This window comes from Primulina eburnea, chromosome 1 (genome assembly GCF_022965805.1).
Source record: "Primulina eburnea isolate SZY01 chromosome 1, ASM2296580v1, whole genome shotgun sequence".
Taxonomy (NCBI): Eukaryota; Viridiplantae; Streptophyta; class Magnoliopsida; order Lamiales; family Gesneriaceae; genus Primulina; species Primulina eburnea.
In genome coordinates, this window is record NC_133101.1 from 53730503 (window position 1) to 53753882 (window position 23380).

Genomic DNA, 23380 nt, shown 5'->3' on the forward strand with positions numbered 1-23380 from the left:
ATAAAGATCCTGCGGTTCCGATTAAATGAAATCTAATCCGACGGAGTATAAATCGGATCAGATTTTGTAGATATAGGATAATGATCCTATGGTTCCAACGGAAAGAAATCTAATCCAACGGTGAATAAATCGAATCGGATTTTTTGGATATAGGATAATGATCCTATTATTATTATTATTATTATTATTATTATTATTATTACATATTTGGCCATTTGTATGTATTGTATATAATATCATATCCTTATCATCGATGTATGATAACTTAATTATTATTATTGTTATTATTTATTTTTTATTATTATTAGTACTTATCATCTTTTTGGCTAGTTGTTTGTATTATATATATATAATTCAAAATATGATAAGTTTTATAAATGATAAATAAAGATATTATAGTTTTGATTAAATGAAATCTAATTCGACGGTGAATAAATCAGATCAGATTTTTTTGGATATATATTAAAGATCCTATGGTTCAGATTAAATGAAATCTAATCCGACGGTGTATAAATCGGTTCAGAATTTTTGGATAGATGATAAAGATAATGTGAATAAATTTGGTTTTGTTATATAATATCAATCATATGAAGTTATCCAACTCGTACTTCAAAATTTCCAACTATCAATATACATCATGAATTATCAAAATTTTCATTTTTTTAATTCAGCATCATCTAGCTCATCTGATGAATTTGATTCACATGTTCAAGACCAATTTGAGTCCATCAACGAAACAGAAAATTTATTGGGGAGTCTAGCAACCAATAACACAAATTTAGCGGCTTCATATGCTGAGCAACATGAAGTTGAAGTCAAACATGGAGGGACGATTCCCGGTCATATCGTAATTCCGCGTGATCGAGAATTGGCGGATCGTAATCTTTTCAACGATTATTTTGCTGATAATCCAAGATACAATGAAGCAATGTTTCGAAGAGTTTTCGAATGTCCGAGGCCTTGTATTGTTGAAGCTGTAAAGAATCATGATCGTTATTTCATACAACGAGTAGATGGTCTTGGTCGGCTGGGACTCTCTACTAATCAAAAAATTACTGCTGCAATACGGATGTTGGCATATGGTACACCGGCGGATGCTGCTGATGAATATATTAAGATAGGAGAATCAACAACTATTCAATGCCTTCCACGTTTTTGTGGGGATATTGTAGAGGTGTTTGCAGAGCGATACCTAAGGTCACCTACCTCCATTGATATTGATAGACTACTGCATATTGGTGAAAAACGTGGATTTCCTGGAATGTTGGGAAGCTTGGACTGTATACATTGGAGATGGAAAAATTGCCCAACAGCATGGGCATGACAATACGCGGGTCGTAGTGGTTCTCCGACCATTATTTTGGAAGCGGTTGCTGATTATGATCTTTGGATATGGCATGCATTTTTTGGTATGCCAGGGTCTAACAATGACATCAATTTTCTCGAGGCATCCAATCTTTTTTCAAATCTTGCGCAAGGTATCGCTCCTCCAGCAAATTACTTTATTGGTGAAAAAGAGTATCATCAAGGATATTACTTAGTCGATGTTATATATCCTGAATGGCCAACTCTTGTGCAAACAATTCATGATCCACGCAGTCCCAAAAAAAATATTTTGCAATGAAACAAGAGTCATGTAGGAAAGATGTCGAACACGCATTTGGAGTACTTCAATCACGATTTGCAATTGTAGCATCTCCAGCACGTGCTTGGCAGAAGAAACACTTGCAAGATATAATGACTGCATGCATTATAATGCACAATATGATTATCGAAGATGAGCATGACTTAGATACACCAATCGAAGATGCGTTGGAAGCACCAACTCCAAATGTAGAAATGGTTACGGATCAAAATATAAGATTTCAAGAATTTCTTGCTCGGTATAAAAACATAAGAGACAGAGAGGCTCACTTCGCACTACGAGATGCACTAATCGACCATTTATGGGATTTATATAGTAATTCCGTTAATTAAAAGTTGGATATTTGTGTGTCATTTCTATTTTATAAGCATCATTTGAATATTGGTTGTATGTTAGTAATTTATGTTCAAAATATTTATATGTGTGATTGTAATTTTTTTGAATGATTAGTTAATTACATTTAATTAAGTAATAAGTTTAAGTATTTAAAATTAATATTAAATATTAATTTTTTTAAATTAATTATAAAAATATATTTAATTAATGTTTTAATTCATTAATATATATAATGAATTTTAATATAGAAATGATTTTAGATATTAGTGATTTTTTAATTATTGTGTTTATAAATATTTTGTGAAATAAATTATTTGTTGTTAATAAAATAATAGAGAATATTCGGAGAATATTCTTTTTAATGTAGAGTTTAGAGTTGATGGGTTGGAGATGAATTTTATATTTGACGTAAGAATTATATTATTTTAAAGTTAGTGCGACACTAAGACTGGTGCAGCTTTTCTTCTTCCAACGGTCCTCTGCGCCACTCCTCTACGCCAATTTGGCGCAGAGGTTTGTTTCTTTTTCTCTTTTTTTTTGATTTTTTTATTTGTATTTATTATAAATATTTGTATTAAAAATTATAAATATTATTTAAATAATAGTATAATATTTATTTTATAATTTTAATATTTTAATATTTAATTATATAAATTTAAAATTAATAATTTTTGATTTTTAAAATATTTATTTATGTTAATTATTATTAATTAAGGACACATTTGATTTAATGATTTATAATACATATAATAATAAATACAAATGTTTAATTAAATTATAAACTTAAATAATAATATTTAAGTTTATTAATAATAAAATCTTAGTCATAATTATAAATATATTAAATAAAATATAATAATTAATATATGTAAAATAAAAAGAATATTTCGAGAATATTCTTTTTGAGGTATGATTTGAAGTAAATAGGTTGGAGACGAATGTTATATTTGGTGTAGAAACTGCATCAAAATAGATTTATGGGTTGGAGATGACCTCCATGAATGATGAATTGCTATGAAGTTTATGGCAAACTATGAACTCTAATGGATTTAATCAAAGAATTAAAAACTCAATATCCAAATTATGAAGAGCAATGGTTTTTTTGTTGAATGAAGAAATTTTTGGAAAAATACAATGGTTGAATGAAGAGCGTTAGTTATTTGATTTTATATAACCAACGAGGTCTTTGCGCGATCAGCCAGCCTATCTTGGTTAACTGGGCAATGACATTGTAATATAATTAATTCCAAAATGCAAGTCAAGCAGTCCCTTTGATTAACAGCATCCCGAGTCTTGAGCTGCAATTAAATTGGATTAAACCTCCAATTTAGATTTGATGTAGACGAAGAATTTAATAAGCACAAGAGTTGTTTCTTGATAGGGGCGAGTGATTGTACTTCCATTTGGGTGTTTTCCAATTCAGCCGAGGCAATCCGAGCAGCGTCTACTTCTTCTGATTATTTTGGTCCCGGAGTCGTCTTTGATTTTACAAATTCAACATCTTATCACGACGAATGGTTTTATTGGGATCCATCACACGAGAAGACATCAATCAAGCTGCGCATAGTTTAGCTAAATTTGCTCATTCATGTTCTAAAGAAGTAGTATTGATTGATATTCGGTAGTAATGCAAGTTATCTTTTTTCGAAAAAATCTGTTGTGAATGCAGCCTTCCATTTGGGCTCTTTTGGTGACTTGTTCAACTGGAAAGTTGAGAAAGGCGCTTGAATTAATTTGGCGTTTGAATTAATTTGGAGAAGTTTCTTTTGATATGTTTGGAGCATGCAGTTTGAGCTAAATTCAAATGATATTCCATGGCCACAAACAGTCACCCGAGGATGTCCTCGCCCGAGCAGATAGCACCGGGGAAATATTTTGAAAGTGAATGTGGATGCTGCAGTTTTGAGTCAGATGATCATTTTAGTATTGGGATAGTGGGCAGAGAGAACAATGAGCATCTAAAAGTATTGGTATATGGCCGACTTGGTTTGTGGAGTCGGACGCTTTTAAAAAGCCATTCAATCTGTTAGAGTAGATGCCCTGCAAGCCAACGGTTGGCTAGGGAATTTATCGACTCAAGTGAAATAAACAATCTTTATTTTAATATAATTTAACTTGTAATGGTTTCGTTATACTTTATCTGTATACCCATGCAAGCAGCATAGATAAAGTCCTTGATTATGCTTTAATACAAATGAATCGTAATTCGATGTTGAAACTCATTTGTAAACACTGCATATTCTAAATTCGTTCCTAGTCAATTCAGCCGCCTAAAACATGGATAAAGGTCGCTTGAGCTCGAGACTAGCATCTGTGATGTTGTGTACTGCGTTTCTTGGTAAGGGCATAGAGATGTCCAAACATACAGATGGGTAGTCATATGATGATTATACCGAACAACCCTCCCTCGGACTTTCCAAGTGGTTATCATTCATCGAGAGGATAAGTTCGTGGTTATGATTGTACACCATTAGTCCTTACGACCCGGGACAACACTGAGGCTCTATATGCTAGGGCTGTGCTTTGACTCGTTTACCGGCTCCAGGAGAGTCATCAGGTGGCGAGGTTGGGTACAGTTGCGACACATATAGGAGCCAGTGCATTGTAGTCGGGGATTCACCGCTCACCTACGGGTGTGGATATCCTATGTGATCTAATGAAATAATAGTGCATGGAATCTCTGGCCAGAGTACGAGATGTACGTTGGAGAAGGAGTTCTCCAAATAGTACACGCGATGCTACTATTATAGTTATCACATAGTTATCGAATTAATATGCAACCCTCGATGAACCAATGGTTGCAGATTCGATCGGGATATATGAGATGAAGGGACCGTACTGTACGTTAATCATAATCGACTGGTTCTTGCAGGCACTATCAGTGATACCTAGGGGATCATGGGGCGATGCTACTAGACGCTCTTACCATGATCCGATGGGTGCAATCAGAAATGAGTTCTGACATTCTTAATCAAGGTGTTGATGAAAAGAATGGGGCTAACTAGGGTAAGCCCGAATAAAGGATTATGTCCTGAATCACAAAGAGTTGTGAACCCACGGCTAGCTGTATCCCTGAACCATTGAGGGTCACACAAGCACTGGATCGTTTATTTCCGTTGAGAGAATAAATTCAAGCAGTTGAATTTATATTATGATATAGTAAATTCAAGGAGTTGAATTTATGATAATTAAATTTTGAGAAAATAAATTCAAGGAGTTGAATTTATAAGATAGTAAATTCAAGAAGTTGAATTTATGAAATTTGGAGAGAATAAATTCAAGGAGTTGAATTTATAAAATTTGAGGATTTAATTTATTAAGCTCAAAAGTTGAGTTTATTAAATATTAAATTTTGGAGGTGATAAATTCAAGGAGTTGAATTTATAATTTAAATATTAAATTCAAATGTTGAATTTATAAATGAATTAAATTAAATGTAATGGGTATTTGTATAATGAGCTTGTAGGAATACAAGATCATCATACATATTATTAAGGATCTTAATTGGACTTTAAAAGATTAATTAATTAATTAAACTAGTTGGACTAGAATAATTAATTGATTAAGCCCATTAAGTATTTAATTAAGTTAATGGACCCTAAGCTTATATATTGTATATCAGGCTTAGAGTTTAATTTAATTCATTCATAATTTTTGAAAACCCTAACCTCCATCTCCTAAGGATTTTCGAAAACTCTCCCCTCTCCTATCAAAGAATTTCGGCCACTTTCTTTTGAAGAAAAGTTTGAGCCGTCTCTCGTTTTTATCTCAACGTAAAATATCTTCCAATTTTCTAGTGTAAATTGGAAGAGGAATAAACCATCTAGTCGTGGACCTAATTCGAAGTAGATCGAAGAACGTTCGTATGGATTTACGAAGAGCTATCTCCGCTAACCCCGGAATAGTTGGAGCCAAGTGATTTAATTCACAAAGGTATAATCTTTAATATCCTATGTATGTTTGATTATGAAAATCATACGAGCGTCCAAACATATTTTGATTGTCAAAATAAAATAAAATTTTTAAACTTCCGCTGCGTTTGGGCGTGTAGAAAACCGAGATCCAACACAATCTATACACACTCGTACTCCTTTCGCAGAGGAAGACCATATATCCGAGGTTATTCGTCTACTCAGTTCCAGTTCACAGGGAGTTTCGCTTCTGCACTACCCTTGGTAACGCCAACCAAGTAGCCCACAAACTAGATCACAACAACACGAACTAGCTCGCAGCAGCCTTCTTTCTTGCTGGGATGTATTGTTTTGGGATGCTGTTCCTTTGTTTCTCAGAAAGGCTGTAAATCACTACTTGACGAATGACGATTTGGTAAAGAATTGACGGTTTTTTTTTTTTCAAAAAAAAAAAGAAAGAAAAGTTTCTTTTGCAAATACCCTTCGAAAAACAAAATTTTATCAGATGCTCAAGGTTACAAAAAACCTCCAAGTTCAATATCTTGAACCACAACAGTCTCGAAGTACATATAAACACAACATTCGATACAAGCCTCCTTGCCAAGTAAAATTAACATTAAGAAGATGTGCTACATTTATTTCATGCTGAAGACTTGACAGACGAGGATATCCAACAAAATCAACGCACAGAGCTGCCACCAAATGGATCAGAGGCACGAACCTAGGCTTTATGATTTTTTGCCATTTCATCGACATCAAGTTCCACTTCCAAAACATGTGAATCCTGCCTCTCGCTAAAATGGCTGGAAAAAAAAAAGTTGCATTGCTGCAAAGCATAAGCTCTATAGCAATAGGTAATGCTTAGTATGAAGAGTATATAAAAAGAAATGTGAACCTGTTATTTACAGGTCCATGATCGACAGCATTTCTCAGGCAATATATGACTCGGCCAACTATGTTTGTCATGGTAACTGGACCAAATGTTCGGCTATCATAGGATTCCTGTACAAGCCCAGAAAACAGGATTATCGTCTTTGATCGTATTTTCCATGTTAAACTTTTCTTATTCGAATGATAAAAATCTGATACTTGTGACGTGATAACAGAAGCAAGAACCATTTAAGCACAAAGGACATGCCGGGTTTTGAATAACAGAAATCAGGGACGAGATAATACAACACAACACAAGATTTACATGAATTGGTCATAAAGACCTATATCCAGGCCAAATTGCAAAAACTCAATTAATCACTTTCAATTTGAATCACAATCACCTCCTCTATGCAAAGGTGAAAGTGTATTGGCGTAAATCTGATTAGAAATCATTCCTAAGTTTAAATTAAGATGAAATCATACCAAAGATACGTCTATCTTAACAATATCAAATCTAATTCCTAATACATTCTTTGATTTCTAATAAAATGCATACCTTAGGTTTTAAACTTTCATTGTCGCCTAAAACCCAGCACTGATCCTTCTCGAGGACAAAAGGCTCATCCTTTTCATCAGTAGAAGCCATCTCAAATCCCTCCACAGCAGCCAGCCTCCTCACAAGATACTTGTCTACGTTCAAGGGATCCTTTAGGACTACCACATCTCCAACATAGACTCTCCTGTCAAAAAACATTCACGTGCAGTCAAAATTTCTTCAAACGTCAGTCAAAAATGAGAAGTCTGATACCCCGACCTCAAACATATATGAAACCAAGACAGGCAAGAATCAAAATATGCAGTCGCAGGAGGGAAAATCAGGAAATTATGTAATGTTTGTTCCAGCTTAATCCATATAATAATAACAAAATGGTCAATGCGAAAAATTAAATCCCAATTATATTTTAAGATGCAATGGTAATTTACACCAACCCCTTTGGTCAAGTTAAATCTGCATATGTAGAAAAATATTCTCGGTCAATATCCAACAAAAATAAAATAGGTAACAATACGACTGATATGCTAATGGACGAGAAAATTAGACCAATGTCCAAATCCAATATACAGAAATAAAATAAATGTAAAAACACTGAATATTTTTGTATAAAACCTACGTTGGATCAGCAGCTGGAATTTTCCGAACGAGAAGAGTTCCCCCCTGAGTCCCAATGGTTGATGCCATCTCCTCTCCTTTGTTCCAATGCAAGAATGTCAACTTTCCTTGGAAAAGATTTTTCCATATGGTATCAAATATTTCAGTGTCTGCAATTTGACCTCCTACATAGATCTGTGCAGAAGATTATATCAAAGAAAGTTACACGAAACATCTTCAAACACCAAATTTAGAATTCCCGGGTGATAATACAGAACAGTTAAAGATAAATGCTCTAAAATGTGCAGAACAGATAGAGCAAACACATAATAACAAGCCCTTCTTCTTAAAATTTTATAACAGAAGTTGCTCACGCAAAAGAAAGCAACAGCTCTCACAACCGTTTAGAGCAGAATCGATGCTAAAATATTGAATGATACAATATTTTGCCAACAAGGTGACATAAAATAGAATACAATGCCTACATGGCCTCTCCTCAACATTAGGCTCTAACAGCCAACCTTGCACACTCACTGCCAACCTTGTACACTCTACTACATCTCTTTTGCCGACTTCAGGTCTCATAGATTTTTCCTTCACTCTTAACAAAACTGCATTAACTAATACATAAAGTCCACAGACCATGATGTTCCTTTTTAAGTTATAAAGACATTTACTACCAAAAGCAACCCCATGGTGCAGTCACGCTCCCAATCAGAGGCAGACAGATATTTTCCCTTTCGTTTTGTGCATCATCCATGCATAAGTTGTGCGACACAAACTCTCGAAAGATTAGTGTCATCAGAACTCAGAACCAGGCTCTTCTATGAGAACAATTTAATACACAGGAGACAATGACAAAGAAACACACAAGCTATATGGTATGATATAAGGATCTATAACAATAATATGGCAAAAAAAAAAACGAAAAACCATGGAAACAGAGGCCCTAAGCAGAGTGAAGGGAAGAATAAGTTGCTAAAGCCAAAGGCCTCCAACAAAACATTACTGAAGCCTTTCAGGAATATTGAATAGTAAAACAGTAAAACTTATCCATTTTCCACCCAAAAAAGTGATTGATGAATAGAACCGGGGAATCAGCTACCCCTTAATTTATCTCGCTACAACTACTAAAAGTTTAAAGCTTAATATAACATATGCTAGAAATCAAAAGGAGTTTCAAAGGATATGTTGATTTTATATCTAAAACTTTAACAGGCTAGCGTTCTCAGCAATAAAAACATTCTTTTATCTATCCTCTTCCCGAGTTTCTGACCCACGGAATGGGTTCATTATTTCGAGCTAACCCAGTAAAGAAACATTTTCACTATTGTTTTATCCACTAACAAAAATATAATTTTTTCACAAATGTTACCAATTAAAACAAGAAACGATTCAATCTTTACAGAATTTGTAAGAATCCAACATTCCCACAAATTATATTAGGATAAATACAGCAGAATCCAAAACCACACTTCAAAACAAACAAAGGAATACAAAAAAAGAAAAACTCCACGATCAGCTGAAGGACTCGCCTTTCGGCTGAGAGAGACGGAGTAGTCCAGTTTGCTGGCAATGTAGCGGAACCAAGTAGAGGGCGCAACCATCTCGATTTCAGCTGGATGAATTTTTTAACGCTGCAATTTCCCTTAAACCCTCGAAATCTTCCCCCCCTCTAATTTGGGGGTTCAATCCAATTTCTGTGGGCAAGTTTGTGTTTCGTATGCAATCCCCCAACTCTGGGACTTTTTAAATAAATATTATAATAAATATAATAATGAGTCGTAAATTACTTTGGTATTTTATTTAAATTATGAGAAAACTAAATATATGTATCGAAAAATATGAAAAATAAAATAAAATTTTGCAATAAAAAATTGATTAATTATATAAAATTAATCAGTAATCATATTAATTGTGTTAAATATAATACATTAATCAGTAATCATATTAATTGTGTTAAACATTGTATTATACGAGGATTACGTAGCTAAAATTAGAAAATAGGTAAAAAGTTGTGTGAGACAGTCTCACGAATCATATTTTGTGAGACAGATCTCTTATTTGGATCATCCATGAAAAAATATTACTTTTTATACTAAGATTATTACTTTTATTGTGAATATTTGTAAGGTTGACATATCTCACAGATAAAGATTTATGAGATCGTCTCACAAAAAACCTACTCTAGAAAATATAACTAAAGTAACAATCATAATGAATTTTTAATATGATTGTCAAAATTAAAGTTAAAACAAAATTTTAGTGACTAACCAAATTTCCAACATAATTTATTTAGTCTCAAATTCAATTTTATTAATTCATATATCTATTTTTTTAAATCTATTTTACCAGATAATTTAAACTATTTCAATTTTAATTCTTTCATAAAATATCTGTTAAAAAGAGTGTGCAAATAAAATGAATGTTTTTATGTTCAATTTTTAAAATTTAATTTTTGTTAAAAAAAATTATTATATCAAAACATACTATTTTTTCTAAACCATGTTTCCATAAAACTAATCTGAAAAATATTATACTTTAACAAAATGTATTGATTTAATATATTATTCATTTTAATAATTATAACAGTGAGTTGTAAATTTATTAGATAATACGAAGAATATTATATTTATCAAAACATAGAAAAAAATAAAAGACCAATTTGAATTCGATTTTAAGATGTAATTTAAGTTATTTTATCTGAAATTTATGATATGTGAATAATCCAATATGTGAATAATCATGAAGATGAACAAACCATTCCATGGCCAGATGATGGGGGCGTAGATGGAAGTTTAGTGCAAGACGAAGGTGTAATCCAAATCAAATAACTCCATATACAAATAATGATGAACAAACGAGGCACGATTTCTTTGTGGATAGCTATCATGATGAGGATTGTAAGGTTCTATAATTAATTATGCGATAATTTGACATAATTAGAATAATTATTGAGTTAATTAATTAATATAATTATTTATATCAAATAAATTCAAGAAATATTTTTAAAATATGTATTTTGGATGTCAAAGATTTGAATGATATAAAATACATATTGAGTTAAAATAATGTATGAGAGCAAAATAAATGATAACCAAAATAAATTGGCATACGTTACTATTATTACTAAGTATAATATACACATATACTGATATACATATGTACACCCATTTCTCATTCCAGGTGAAGAACAAGAAAACCCATCTCCAACCTCTTTTTTCCTGTCATCACTGTAGTAGCAACCGAGAATCGCCATACTTCTTCGGCTAATGTCCAAACTCAACATTCTTGAAGGATTTTGTTCCCCACATCTGTAGCTTCGATTTGAGCCATGATTGTTGTTTTCATGCTCGTTTCTGTCTAGATAGAGCTCTGTTCGTGAATTATTTTATGCTAAATTTTCCACCTTTTTCCTTAGGCGATTTGCTTCGATTTCTTGGTTTTTTTCGTGGTTTTTGATAAAGATTTGAAGCTTAATATGTTGGTTTTTCCGTGTTATATATATATATATATATATATGTGTGTGTGTGTGTGTGTGTGTATGTATATGTATGTATATATCAAATATGAAATATTAATATGAAAATAGTTAGCAAAATGATCTTGGTATATTTTCTTTAAAAAAAAAACTATTGTTCCTAGCGTAGTTAAAATAGGTGAGTTATTTTTCGAAAAAAAAGTTTAACCAATATCATTTTTCAAATTTTATATATTATTTAAATTAATATGTAACCACACAAAAATCATTATTTAAAAAATTTAAAAAAAGAAATGGCTTGCACTCGTGGAGATACTAATATCTGACGTGGGAGAATTAAAAATGAAGTGACTGATAACTTTACCTTTTATGTATCTGGTATAAAGAATTTGATATTATGGACATATTGAATCTTGTAATATTTTTTTAAAAAAAATCAGAATATGCTTAAATCTCTATATATATTTATAAAAAAAAAAGTAAAATTAGAATTGGCTTGAATCTATATAAATCCTTGTAAAAAAAATGGGTTGGGCTACAGCCTAGGACGAGCCAAGCATAGGTTCGTCCTTGTCATCGGTAGTTTCCAGGTTCACATCTGAAATTTCCAGCTCAACATCTGTCATGATACATTGGACCTTATCGTCATCACTCTCACGAGAGGATGGCTCTGAAATGGACTGGTCTGGATCTAATTCGCCCCATTTTTTTGACTGCTTCTTACCATCTTTCTTTGGCCTGTTGCAATCTGAATCAAAATGATATTTTTTCCCCCCAGTTAAAACAAGCTTGATTATCATCAACTTGGTCATTTTTACGATAATAATTAAATTTAGATTGATTTTTTTTCATGAATTTGCCAAATTTCTTTAACAAATAAAGACATGGAATCATTGCTTATCTAGTCGGAAAATTTTCTACTAGATGCTTCTTCATTTGCGGTTAGAGTTGGGGCGGCTAGAGCTTTGGTTGGTTGTGAAGTGGATGGTTTCTCTTCTATCCAGATCCCTAGCTCAAACTCATATGTTTTGAGGTCAGCATATAGATCTTGCAACTCAAGTTTGTTGAGATATTTGGACTCTCTCATAGTCACCGTCTTCAGTCTTCACGTCTCATTATCTGGACAGTGCTTTCATAACCTTCAGTGCAATCTCACGATTAGAGTATTCTTTACCAAGAGAAGCAAGTTAAATAATGATACTACTGAATCGTTCATCGAACTCATTATGAGTCTCCTCGGGCTTCATCTTGGCGTTTTCGAACTTTTGGATTGCAAACAGTTAACTTGTTTTTCTTGGTTTGATAATTGACCTCGTAGAGTGGGGTCAACTTCTCCCGTATCTCTTTGGCTGTTGTACAAGTCTTGATCTTACTGAACATGTTATTGTCTAGAGTTTTGTATAAGATGTTCTTTGCCACTTTGTCAAGGTTTGCTCTCTTCTTGTCATCAGTCATCCACTTTGACCAGTGTTTCTCGATCATTTGTAGAGCATCATCATATATTGCAACTGTTATATTGAATTTAAGTATCTTCATTGGACCATCAGTGATGACATGCCACATGTCATCATCCTGAGTAGCTAGATATGTCTGCATATATATTTTTCAATTATCATAATCTTCTATAGAAAAAATCAGAATTTTGTTAAACGATGCCATTTAAAAATATAGTTATCAAAGTTCAAGAAAAAACCTGCTCTGATACCACATGTTGGGATAAGGTTGGATTTTAGAAGGGGTGAATAAACTCTTGTAAATTTTCTTTGTTTTTGAACTGTTCTTGACATTTTTCAGGCAGTTATGAAATATTTTTAAACGACTAGATTTGCTGGACCACTAAAGAGTATAAGTGCGAAGACGATCCAACTTGATTAGTGATGTAACAGTTTAACAATAAACAACTTGAAATGAGATTTGTGGGAATGTTAGTGTCTAATGTAATAATAAAAGTATTTTTATGGATGTTTGAAGATAAAACTTCTATGTCACCCTTTCTTCCACTTAATAAAATTTTCACTAAAATACTTTGGTTTTACGTTGTCTTGTAACAACTCACTTCAATTAGGATTATCACTACTTAATTGAAACTCTTAGAGATGACTTTAGACTTCAGGATATTTAAGAACCCTTGGTTAATCAGACAACAAATATAAAAGCCAACGGTCAGACTTGACGGCTTGAGTTGTTGGTGAGACACAAGTTGATCCTTGATGATCTGATATGATTCTGATAAGCGTGTTATAGGTTGATCAAATTTTAAGTATTTCTTTTAGGAGTGCTTAGAAATCTTGATAATGCAGATTGAAAGATGAGCGAGAGTTGTATATTTGGTACTTCTTGAAGCTGAATCTGCATCTATAAATAGTTGAAAGCTTCCAATGGTCGGATAAAAATTTTCAACGATCACTTATACTAGTTCCCGACAGAATGAACTTGTCTCTGTTAGGCAAAGTATGTATCATTAAATTCTCATTTATAGAATGGATACTCTTCTGTATGCTATAACTGATAGTGTTTAGAACAATTGGAAGTAAAGTATCCACTTTCACTATAAGAAAAAAAGGCGAGACAACGATTTTTAACCGTTGTCGTAGGTCAAAAAAACTGTTGTTAAAGCCCATGTGGTTAAATGATGGGCTCAAAGACAATGGTGAAAAACCGTTGTCGCAGACATCAAAGACGACGGTGAAAAACCGTTGTCGTAGGTCTTGTAAAACTGTTGTTAAAAGCCCTGTGGTTAAAGAGTGTGCTCAAAGACAACGGTGAAAAACCGTTGTCGCAGACATCTAAAGACGACGGTGAAAAACCGTGGTCGTAGCATTGAAAAATCGTTGTTAAAAAAACGTTGCGACGGTTCTTCTAAACAAAACAGTCGCTATTAGCGACGGGTTTCTGCATTCTGTCGCAATTTAGCGATGGGTTTTATTAAGCTGTCCGTCGCTACTTAGCGACGGTAGCGACGGTTTGTCTTATGATTTCCGTCGCTATTGTTTTTCGTAAAATAAAAAAAATTTAGGGTTTGTTGAAAAATATATTTAAAATACGTGTATTGAATATTTGAATGTTGAAAATAAGAGTTGTAAATATTGAAAATTAGTTTGTGATGATGTAGGTAAATGATGTATTTTATTTTTGGATTATTTGTAAAGATTTCCTAAAAATAGATCTCTCATTTATGAAGAAAATCACAATTGAGTAGAGAGAAAAATATTATAAAGTGTGTAGTTTGCTAAATTTTGAGAGTTTGAGATTTTTACTTTTTACCATAAATTTTTACTTTTTCACAACACGTTTTCAGCACGAAGCTCTAAAAGTCCTCCGTCCTTTTCCAAGCTCCAAACAGAAGAAAAAAGTAACAAAATTAATAATATTTATTTTACTGTTATTTATTTATTGTGTATATATTTAATATAATATAATATTATTATTAATAATAAAAATAAATTTTTCAAAAACTTGTTATAAATCCTGGGAGGATGTTAAGACGACATCCCACACTCTCTGTAAGAGATACGACAAGTATAAAAGCCTGTAAGGTTTTTAAACAAAATAAATTATAACACTTCATTATAATAATGTGATATGATATACATAATTTTTTAACATGTCTAATATTATATACATCATATTATTACCGTAAAATTATACAAATACATACATTATTTTTTTGTACACCAACGGTCATAAACGGTAACAAAACGGCTAGTTTTTGCCCTATAAATATGATCTCACAAACTCTTTCAATCACTCCAACTTTCTCTTCTTCTCTAAAAATTATTCTTCATTAAAATTTTCGAAGAAAAAGAAGATGGCTTTCTCAAGGTTATTTTTAATTATTTTGGTTATCATACTCACGAGTCTTTTATTTATCGGAGAATATCCTCCTCGTGTGTTTTCTTTATTTTTACAAATGCTTGTACTTGTTGTTTATCCATTACTTTGTATTGCAATATTCATTAACTAATAAAATGCATCGTAATTTTTTTTAGTACCACCATGTCAAATTTAACAAAGCTCGAATTTGTTGCGCTCGACATCACGGGGGAAAATTATATGCCATGGACTCTCGATATAGAAATGCATCTTGAGTCATTGGGTCTAAGTGAGGCCATAAAAGAAAATGGCATATCGACATCACAAGAAAAAGAAAAAGCCATTATATTTTTGCGTCGACATCTCGACGAGGGATTGAAATGTGAATATTTAATTGAAAAAGATCTCATGGCTTTATGGAAAGGATTGAAAGAAAGATTTGAACATATAAGGGAAGTTATACTTCCGACCGCCCGTGATGAATGGAATATGTTAAGATTCCAAGATTTTAAGAAAGTCAGTGATTACAATTTAGTGATGTATCGAATAATCTCGCAGCTAAAATTTTGTGGACATGAGGTCACAGAATCGGAAATGCTTGAAAAACATTTTCCACGTTTCATGCATCAAATATTACTCTACAACAACAATATAGAGTACGTGGATTTGCGAGATATTCTGAACTCATCGCCTGTCTTCTTGTGGCGGAAAAAAAAAACGAGCTATTAATGAGAAATCATCAGTCCCGACCCACTGGATCAACAACATTTCCAGAAGTAAATGCTGTAAGTAAAAATGAATTTAAACCTCGAAACCAAAATCAAATTCAAAGACAAGATTTTGGTCGAGGTCGAGGTCGTGGACGTGGACGTAGAATTGGCCGTGGTCGTGGTCGAGGCCGTGGTTTTGAAAACAATAGAGATAGTTATTTTCATAACTCATCTCAAAAGAGCGTCCCAAACCATCCACAGAAAAGACATCATGAGAATACAAGTGTTAATGAGAATCACTCAAAAAGATATGAAAGTTCTTGTTTCAGATGTGGTACTCCAGGACATTGGTCCCATATTTGTCGAGCCCCTGAGCATCTTTGCAAACTTTATAAAAAATCATTAAAAGGAATGAAAAGGAGACCAACTTCACTGAACGCAGTGACCGTTTGAGTGATTCAACTCATTTTGATGCTGGTGATTTTATGAATGATTTTTCTGGAAATGATCAATATGTTGATGTGATAGAAATGAACAATATTGATGCTGCAGATTTTCTAAATGATTTCTCTGAAAATGAACAATATAGTGGTAGAATATAAATGTACAATAATTTATTTTTCATGTATTCATATAATAATGTTTTATTGTATAATTATGATATGTGTTATATTTAAATATATATATTGACAGTAATTTTATTTCATTGCATATTTTTATATGAAAGAGTTTGAGTGCCCATCTCAAGGAGTAAAGGATGGAAAACAGAGTGTAAATAATAATAGGCGTTGTATCAGAAATTAGAAACAAGAACCAAATGTAAGGCGAGATTAAGAATTCGAAGGAAAAAAATGAAATTCAGAGAGTAGCGATTTTTTGAAATTGAATATAATCATGAAATTATTGATGAAAGCCAAAGATATTTGCTAAGATTAGCTCGTAAAATTTCATACGCTCAGGGTGAAACTTTAAGAGCAATGTCAGAGGCTGGGATAAAACCTTTTAGTGTATTGTCATATATGAAAAAACAATCACATGGAGTGGAGAATTTAAGCTTTATTCGAAAAGATGCTTAATAATTATTTGAAATGTGTCACAAAGGGGCATTCAAGAGTTGAAAATGGTGATTCTTTTGAGTTGATGCGGTATTTCAAAACCAAGTCAAAATGATGAAAATTTATTTTACTGGGATATTCAAATGGATGGAAATGGTCGTGTAGTGACCCGTTCCAGAATCACCTACTAATCAGAACTTAAGCATGCAATTAACTTAATAAAACTGAATCAGATAAACAGCGGAAAAACAACATATACAGCCCGATCGAATCAGTAAGTACGAATACTAAAACAACCAAATCAAACTAAATCCCAAGAATAAAATACCAGCAACTACAGGTCAACCCCTGCTAGCTCCCTGTCCTCTCCCTCCTGGACCGTCCAACCTGAGACCTGCCCCATCGAATAGGGTGTCCAAAACAGAGATAAACCGAGGACGTGAGCATAAAACGCTCAGTACCGAAAGAATGAGTATACAAGACTATGACATGCATGTATGCAAAATGTACTGGATACCAGGGTCTGGGTATAACGAAAAACTGCTCAGGCAAATGACGTCAAGGTATGTAGCACTCTGCGCCGTCGCACCAGGAGGTGGCTCCCATACCATAACCTGTGGATATACCGGTATCCTGACCACCGTCGGCCAACGGGGTCCAACCATCCACAACAACCGAGGGCTGAGCACCCTCTGAACAGGCTATCTCAAAAGATAAACAGGCCCAACATGATTATGCAAATGCCGCATAATAAACCATGCATCATATGTCAGATAATAATGCAACACATAAACATGCAATACATAGTAAAGCATACTCAACCAGGATATCTCGGATAGTACTTCCGTACCTCAAACCAGTAGATCCTAGTAATCAGCCCTAGAATCAAGCCTACAATCCAAGTGATACCATATCACTAAACCACATCTAAAAGCCTTAACTAGACTAATAGATACTTCCAAATCTCAAGGGAACCTAGAACCATACCTGCGTCCGTAGTCAGCCCACTGATGCCGCTAGCTCCCAACTAGAGCACAGCTCCGCTACAAAGCCAGTAGCTCCCTGCTAGTGCCCGAACCTCGGGAAAAGCTAGAAACCCATCAGAAACGACTAAAACGCTCTGGAACTCTCGGAATTGGTAATTGAAAAGTGAAGCCTCGCGCCTCTATTTATAGACAACGATCGGACGATCCGATCCACTTCGGAAGATCCGATCCTGTGCACTTCGGACGATCCGATCCACTTCGGACGTTCCGAACTCTGCATGTCTTCCACGTGTCCAGCCACCTGTCTTCGGACGATCCGAACCTCTTCGGACGATCCGAACCCTGACACGGTCTACTGTTGACAAGACTCGGTCTGACACCGAACCGAACGGTCCATCCGAACCCACTTCGGACGATCCGAACCTCTTCGGACGGTCCGATCCTGGTTCGTTCCTTCCGAACTCGCAGAATATAATTAATCCAATAATTACTCAATTTAGGCATCGGGATACTACATTCTCCCCCTCTAAAAAGGATTTCGTCCGCGAAATCGAGTCTGAAGAATAACAATTCTGAACAATCAATACATTCATCTCAAGAATGAATTACAAATTGAAAGCCCAACTGAAATTACAATCATAACTGAAAATGCTACAACTAGAACAACTCAGGATGCTCTGACCGCATGCGACTCTCTAGTTCCCAAGTAGCTTCTTCAGTACCTCGGCGCTGCCACTGCACTAAGACAAGAGGAATAGTCTTATTCCGCAGTACCTTATCCTTCCGGTCTAAGATCGAAACCGGTCTTTCTACAAAAGACAAATCCGGATTCAACTGAACTTCTGTCGGATGCAAAACATGGGACTCATCCGCTACGTATCGTCTCAACAAGGACACATGAAACACATTGTGAACACTAGACAGATACGGTGGCAAGGCTAATCTGTAGGCCAAATCTCCCACACATTCCAAGATCTCAAAAGGACCAATGAATCTCGGAGATAGCTTACCCTTGAGTCCAAATCTCAGAATCCTCCGAAAAGGTGATACCTTGAGAAACACTTTCTCGCCTGCATCAAAATGAAGAGGCCTGCGCTTGGTGTTCGCATAACTCGCTTGTCGATCCTGAGCAGTCTTAATCCGCTGCTTGATCACAAGAACTTTATCCTTGGCCTGCTGAATCAATTCTGGACCCTCGACCTGTCGTTCTCCGACTTCCTCCCAGAACAGAGGAGTACGACAACGTCGACCATACAACGCTTCAAACGGAGACATACCAATACTCCTATGAAAGCTGTTGTTGTATGCAAACTCTATCAGTGGCAAATGATCCTGCCAAGCTGGCCCGAAATCCATCACACAAGACCTCAACATATCCTCAAGCGTACGAATAGTCCTCTCTGACTGTCCGTCAGTCTCTGGGTGATACGCAGTGCTCAAACTCAAAGTAGTGCCCAAAGCTTGCTGAAAGCTACCCCAAAATCTAGACGTAAATCGAGGATCTCTGTCACTAACGATACTCACAGGCACACCATGAAACCGTACAATCTCCTGAATGTACAACCGTGCCATCCGATCGAAAGTGAAATCTCTGTTATACGGAAGAAAATGGGCAGACTTGGTAAGCCGATCTACTACAACCCAGATAGCATCTCTATTCCCCACAGACATAGGCAAGTGAGTCACGAAGTCCATCGTGATATGCTCCCACTTCCACTCCGGAATAGGAAGATTCTGCAACAAACCTCCAGGTCGTCGATACTCTGCCTTTACCTGCTGACAGACCAGGCACTTGGAGACATACTGATAAACATTGCGTTTCATACCTTTCCACCAAAATCGAGTCCTTAAATCTTTATACATCTTGTTGCTCCCCGGATGAACACTCAACTTGCTACGATGAGCCTGGGACAAAATCTCCTCCCTCAAAGTGTCATCCTCCGGTACAACAACACGACCAGATAAGCACAAAAGACCCTGAGACTGATAGTGGAAACCAGAAGTATTATCTCCATCAGCCAACCGAGCTAATTTCTGAACCTTAGAATCAGACATCTGAGCATCTCTAATCCGAGAGTACAACACTGGTTCAGACAAAATAGTAGCCACACGGATACTCTCTGATCCCTTCCGATGCTTATAATTGAATCCCATCGAACAGAAATCCTGAATAATCCCAGATACAGCACAAGTCTGAAGAGCAGACAATCTCACCTTGCGACTAAGAGCATCAGCCGTGAGATTCGCAGATCCTGGATGATACTTGATCTCACAATCATAATCCTTGAGTAGATCCATCCAGCGACGCTGACGCATGTTCAACTCTGCCTGAGTGAACAGATACTTCAAACTCTTATGATCGGTGAAAATCTCAAATCGCTCACCATACAGATAATGGCGCCAGATTTTCAAAGCAAAAACGATCGGTGCTAATTCCAGATCATGAACAGGATAGTTCTCCTCATGAGGCTTCAACTGCCTCGACGCATAAGCAATCACATGCTCATTCTGCATCAAAACACACCCTAGACCCTGCAAAGAGGCGTCGGTGTAAACACTAAAACCACCAGATCCAGCCGGTAAGGCCAAAACAGGCGCAGATGTCAACCGTCTGCGAAGCTCCAAGAAACTCTCTTCGCACTCTGATGTCCACTCAAATGAAACATCTTTCCGAGTGAGCTGAGTAAGTGGCTTAGCAATCTGAGAGAAGTTGACAATGAAGCGGCGATAATACCCAGCCAATCCCAGAAAACTGCGGATCTCGGCTACTGTCGTCGGACGCGACCAGTTCAATACCGCCTCCACCTTGCTCGGGTCAACTGAAACTCCCTCGCTAGAAATAACATGACCAAGGAATACAACCCTGTCAATCCAAAACTCGCATTTACTCAACTTCGCATAAAGCTGATTCTCGCGAAGTGTCTGTAAAATAATTCTCAAGTGTTGTACGTGTTCTCGCTGATCACGCGAATAGATTAAGATATCATCTATGAACACCACAACAAATTTATCCAAGAAGTCTCGAAATACCCGATTCATCAGATCCATAAAAACTGCTGGTGCATTCGTCACCCCAAAAGGCATAACCAGAAACTCATAATGCCCATACCGGGTCCTGAATGCAGTCTTTGATATATCTCCCTGATGAACTCGAAGTTGATGATAACCAGACCTTAAATCGATCTTGGAATACACAGAGGTACCTTGCAGTTGATCAAATAAATCATCAATCCGTGGCAACGGATACTTATTCTTTATCGTAGCACGATTCAACTGCCGATAATCTATGCAGAGCCGCATAGAACCATCCTTCTTTTTGACAAAAAGAACTGGTGCTCCCCACGGGGACACACTGGGTCGAATATACCCCTTGTCAAGAAGATCCTGCAACTGCTGTTTCAATTCTTGCATCTCTGATGGAGCTAAACGATAAGGAGCTCTGGAGATTGGTGCCGTGCCTGGCACTAAATCAATGCTGAAATCCACTTCCCGAACTGGAGGAAAACCAGGAATCTCCTCGGGAAAAACATCCGGAAAATCGCAAACCACTGGAATGTCACTGACCCCGACACTGTCTGCGGACGAATCAATAGCATAGATAAGGTAGCCTTCCCCGCCCGACTCTAAGGCACGACAGGCTTTCAGAGCAGAAACCACAGGCATCGGGGGTCGCGCTCCCTCTCCATAGAAAAACCAACTGTCGCCCTCCACTGGACGAAACTGCACGAACTTCTGGTAACAGTCCACAGTAGCTCTATACACAGTCAGCACATCTATTCCCAGAATGCAATCAAAATCCTCCATCGCAAGAATCATCAAATTAGCAGTTAAGATATTACCCTCAAACTCTAGAGGACAACCCATCACTAGACGTTTAGCTAACACCGAATGACCCATCGGTGTGGAAACAGATACCACAATGTCCAAAGAAGTGAAAGGTAAAGCATGACGCTTAGCAAACCTCGCAGATATAAATGAATGCGATGCACCAGTATCAATGAGAACGTAAGCAGGTAATCCACATAAATTACAAATACCTGCAATAACTCTCTCGTTCTCCTCAGCAGCCTGATCCTGGTTAAGAGCAAAGACCTGCCCTTGAGTACGCGGTCGGAGGTTAGAGCCCTGAGTAGACTGTCCCTGCTGTGGCCTCTGATGAACTGAAGCCTGAGAACCAGATCCTGATCCTCCACCCATCTGTGGACAATCTCTCTTCATGTGGCCCATCTCACCGCACCTGAAACAAGCACCCGCAACTCTGCGACAACGCTCTGTCGGATGGTCCTTCCCGCAATGCTGACACGGGCCCTTCTTCTTCCCAAAATGGTGAACTCCTCCAGATCCAGAGGAAGAAGAAGTAGATCCAGCCTTCTTAAATGATTGGGCACGGGGACCCAAAGAACTAGTAGGACGAGCAGACTGCATGGCTCGACCCCTCAGCAAACTGCCCTCTGCCTGGCGACAACGGTTCACAAGGCCCTCATACGACGTCGGATCATCACAGACCACGACCCGATCATAAATCTCCTGATTGAGGCCCTGAAGAAAATGATTATACTTGGCCACCGCATTGTCACTGACGTGCGGAACATATGGGAGCAACTCAAAGAACTTCCGCTGATACTCATCAACAGACAAACTCCCCTGCTTCAGATTGATCAACTCAATCGCCTTGGTCTGCAGAAGAGCTGGCGGAAAGTAAAGCAGCATGAAAGCAGCTCGGAAATCGGCCCAAAGAACTCGGCCCTGACGCTGAACTATCGGTGCAGAGGTAGACCTCCACCACTTACGTGCACCGCCCTCCAGCAAGAAATCAAGGGTATCCATCTGCTGCTCCGCCGAGCATTGGAAAGACTTGAAACAGCTCTCCATCCTCTCAAGCCAGTTCTCCGCAACATCCGGAGTCTCGCCGTCCGAAAGAGGTTTCGGCCCCATCTGCAAGAACCTATGCATACTGAAACTCCGAGGCTCATCTCGTCGGTGTGGACGACGTTCCCGATGCTCTCGACGACGCTCCCGATCGTCGCGGTCTCCCCAGCGTCCCACGCTGCCATGACTACTAGCATCGTCGTCAAAACCAGACATCTCAGCAAAAAGTCACCAGAGATTAGACCCAAAAGAACAGTTCTAAATCCCAAAATCTTAATGCATGCTCTGATACCATAAATGTAGTGACCCGTTCCAGAATCACCTACTAATCAGAACTTAAGCATGCAATTAACTTAATAAAACTGAATCAGATAAACAGCGGAAAAACAACATATACAGCCCGATCGAATCAGTAAGTACGAATACTAAAACAACCAAATCAAACTAAATCCCAAGAATAAAATACCAGCAACTACAGGTCAACCCCTGCTAGCTCCCTGTCCTCTCCCTCCTGGACCGTCCAACCTGAGACCTGCCCCATCGAATAGGGT

General features: G+C 36.4%; 2 protein-coding genes across 2 annotated transcripts; one reads left to right on the forward strand and one right to left on the reverse strand.

The window, feature by feature from the left end:
• Positions 1-637: 637 nt before the first annotated feature.
• LOC140808093 (uncharacterized) lies at positions 638-1977 on the forward strand. Its single transcript, XM_073165115.1, has 3 exons — positions 638-1280; positions 1419-1478; positions 1694-1977. The coding sequence occupies exons 1-3, from the start codon at positions 638-640 to the stop codon at positions 1975-1977; spliced, it is 987 nt and encodes a 328-aa protein (XP_073021216.1).
• Positions 1978-6346: 4369 nt separating this feature from the next.
• On the reverse strand, positions 6347-9655 carry LOC140831343 (mitochondrial ATP-independent inner membrane protease subunit 2-like). The gene is made up of 5 exons (XM_073195098.1): positions 9451-9655; positions 7938-8110; positions 7322-7505; positions 6788-6894; positions 6347-6695 (listed from the first exon to the last, which is right to left on the reverse strand). Exons 1-5 carry the CDS (start codon positions 9520-9522, stop codon positions 6614-6616), a joined length of 618 nt encoding a protein of 205 aa, XP_073051199.1. The 5' UTR covers positions 9523-9655; the 3' UTR covers positions 6347-6613.
• Positions 9656-23380: the final 13725 nt, after the last annotated feature.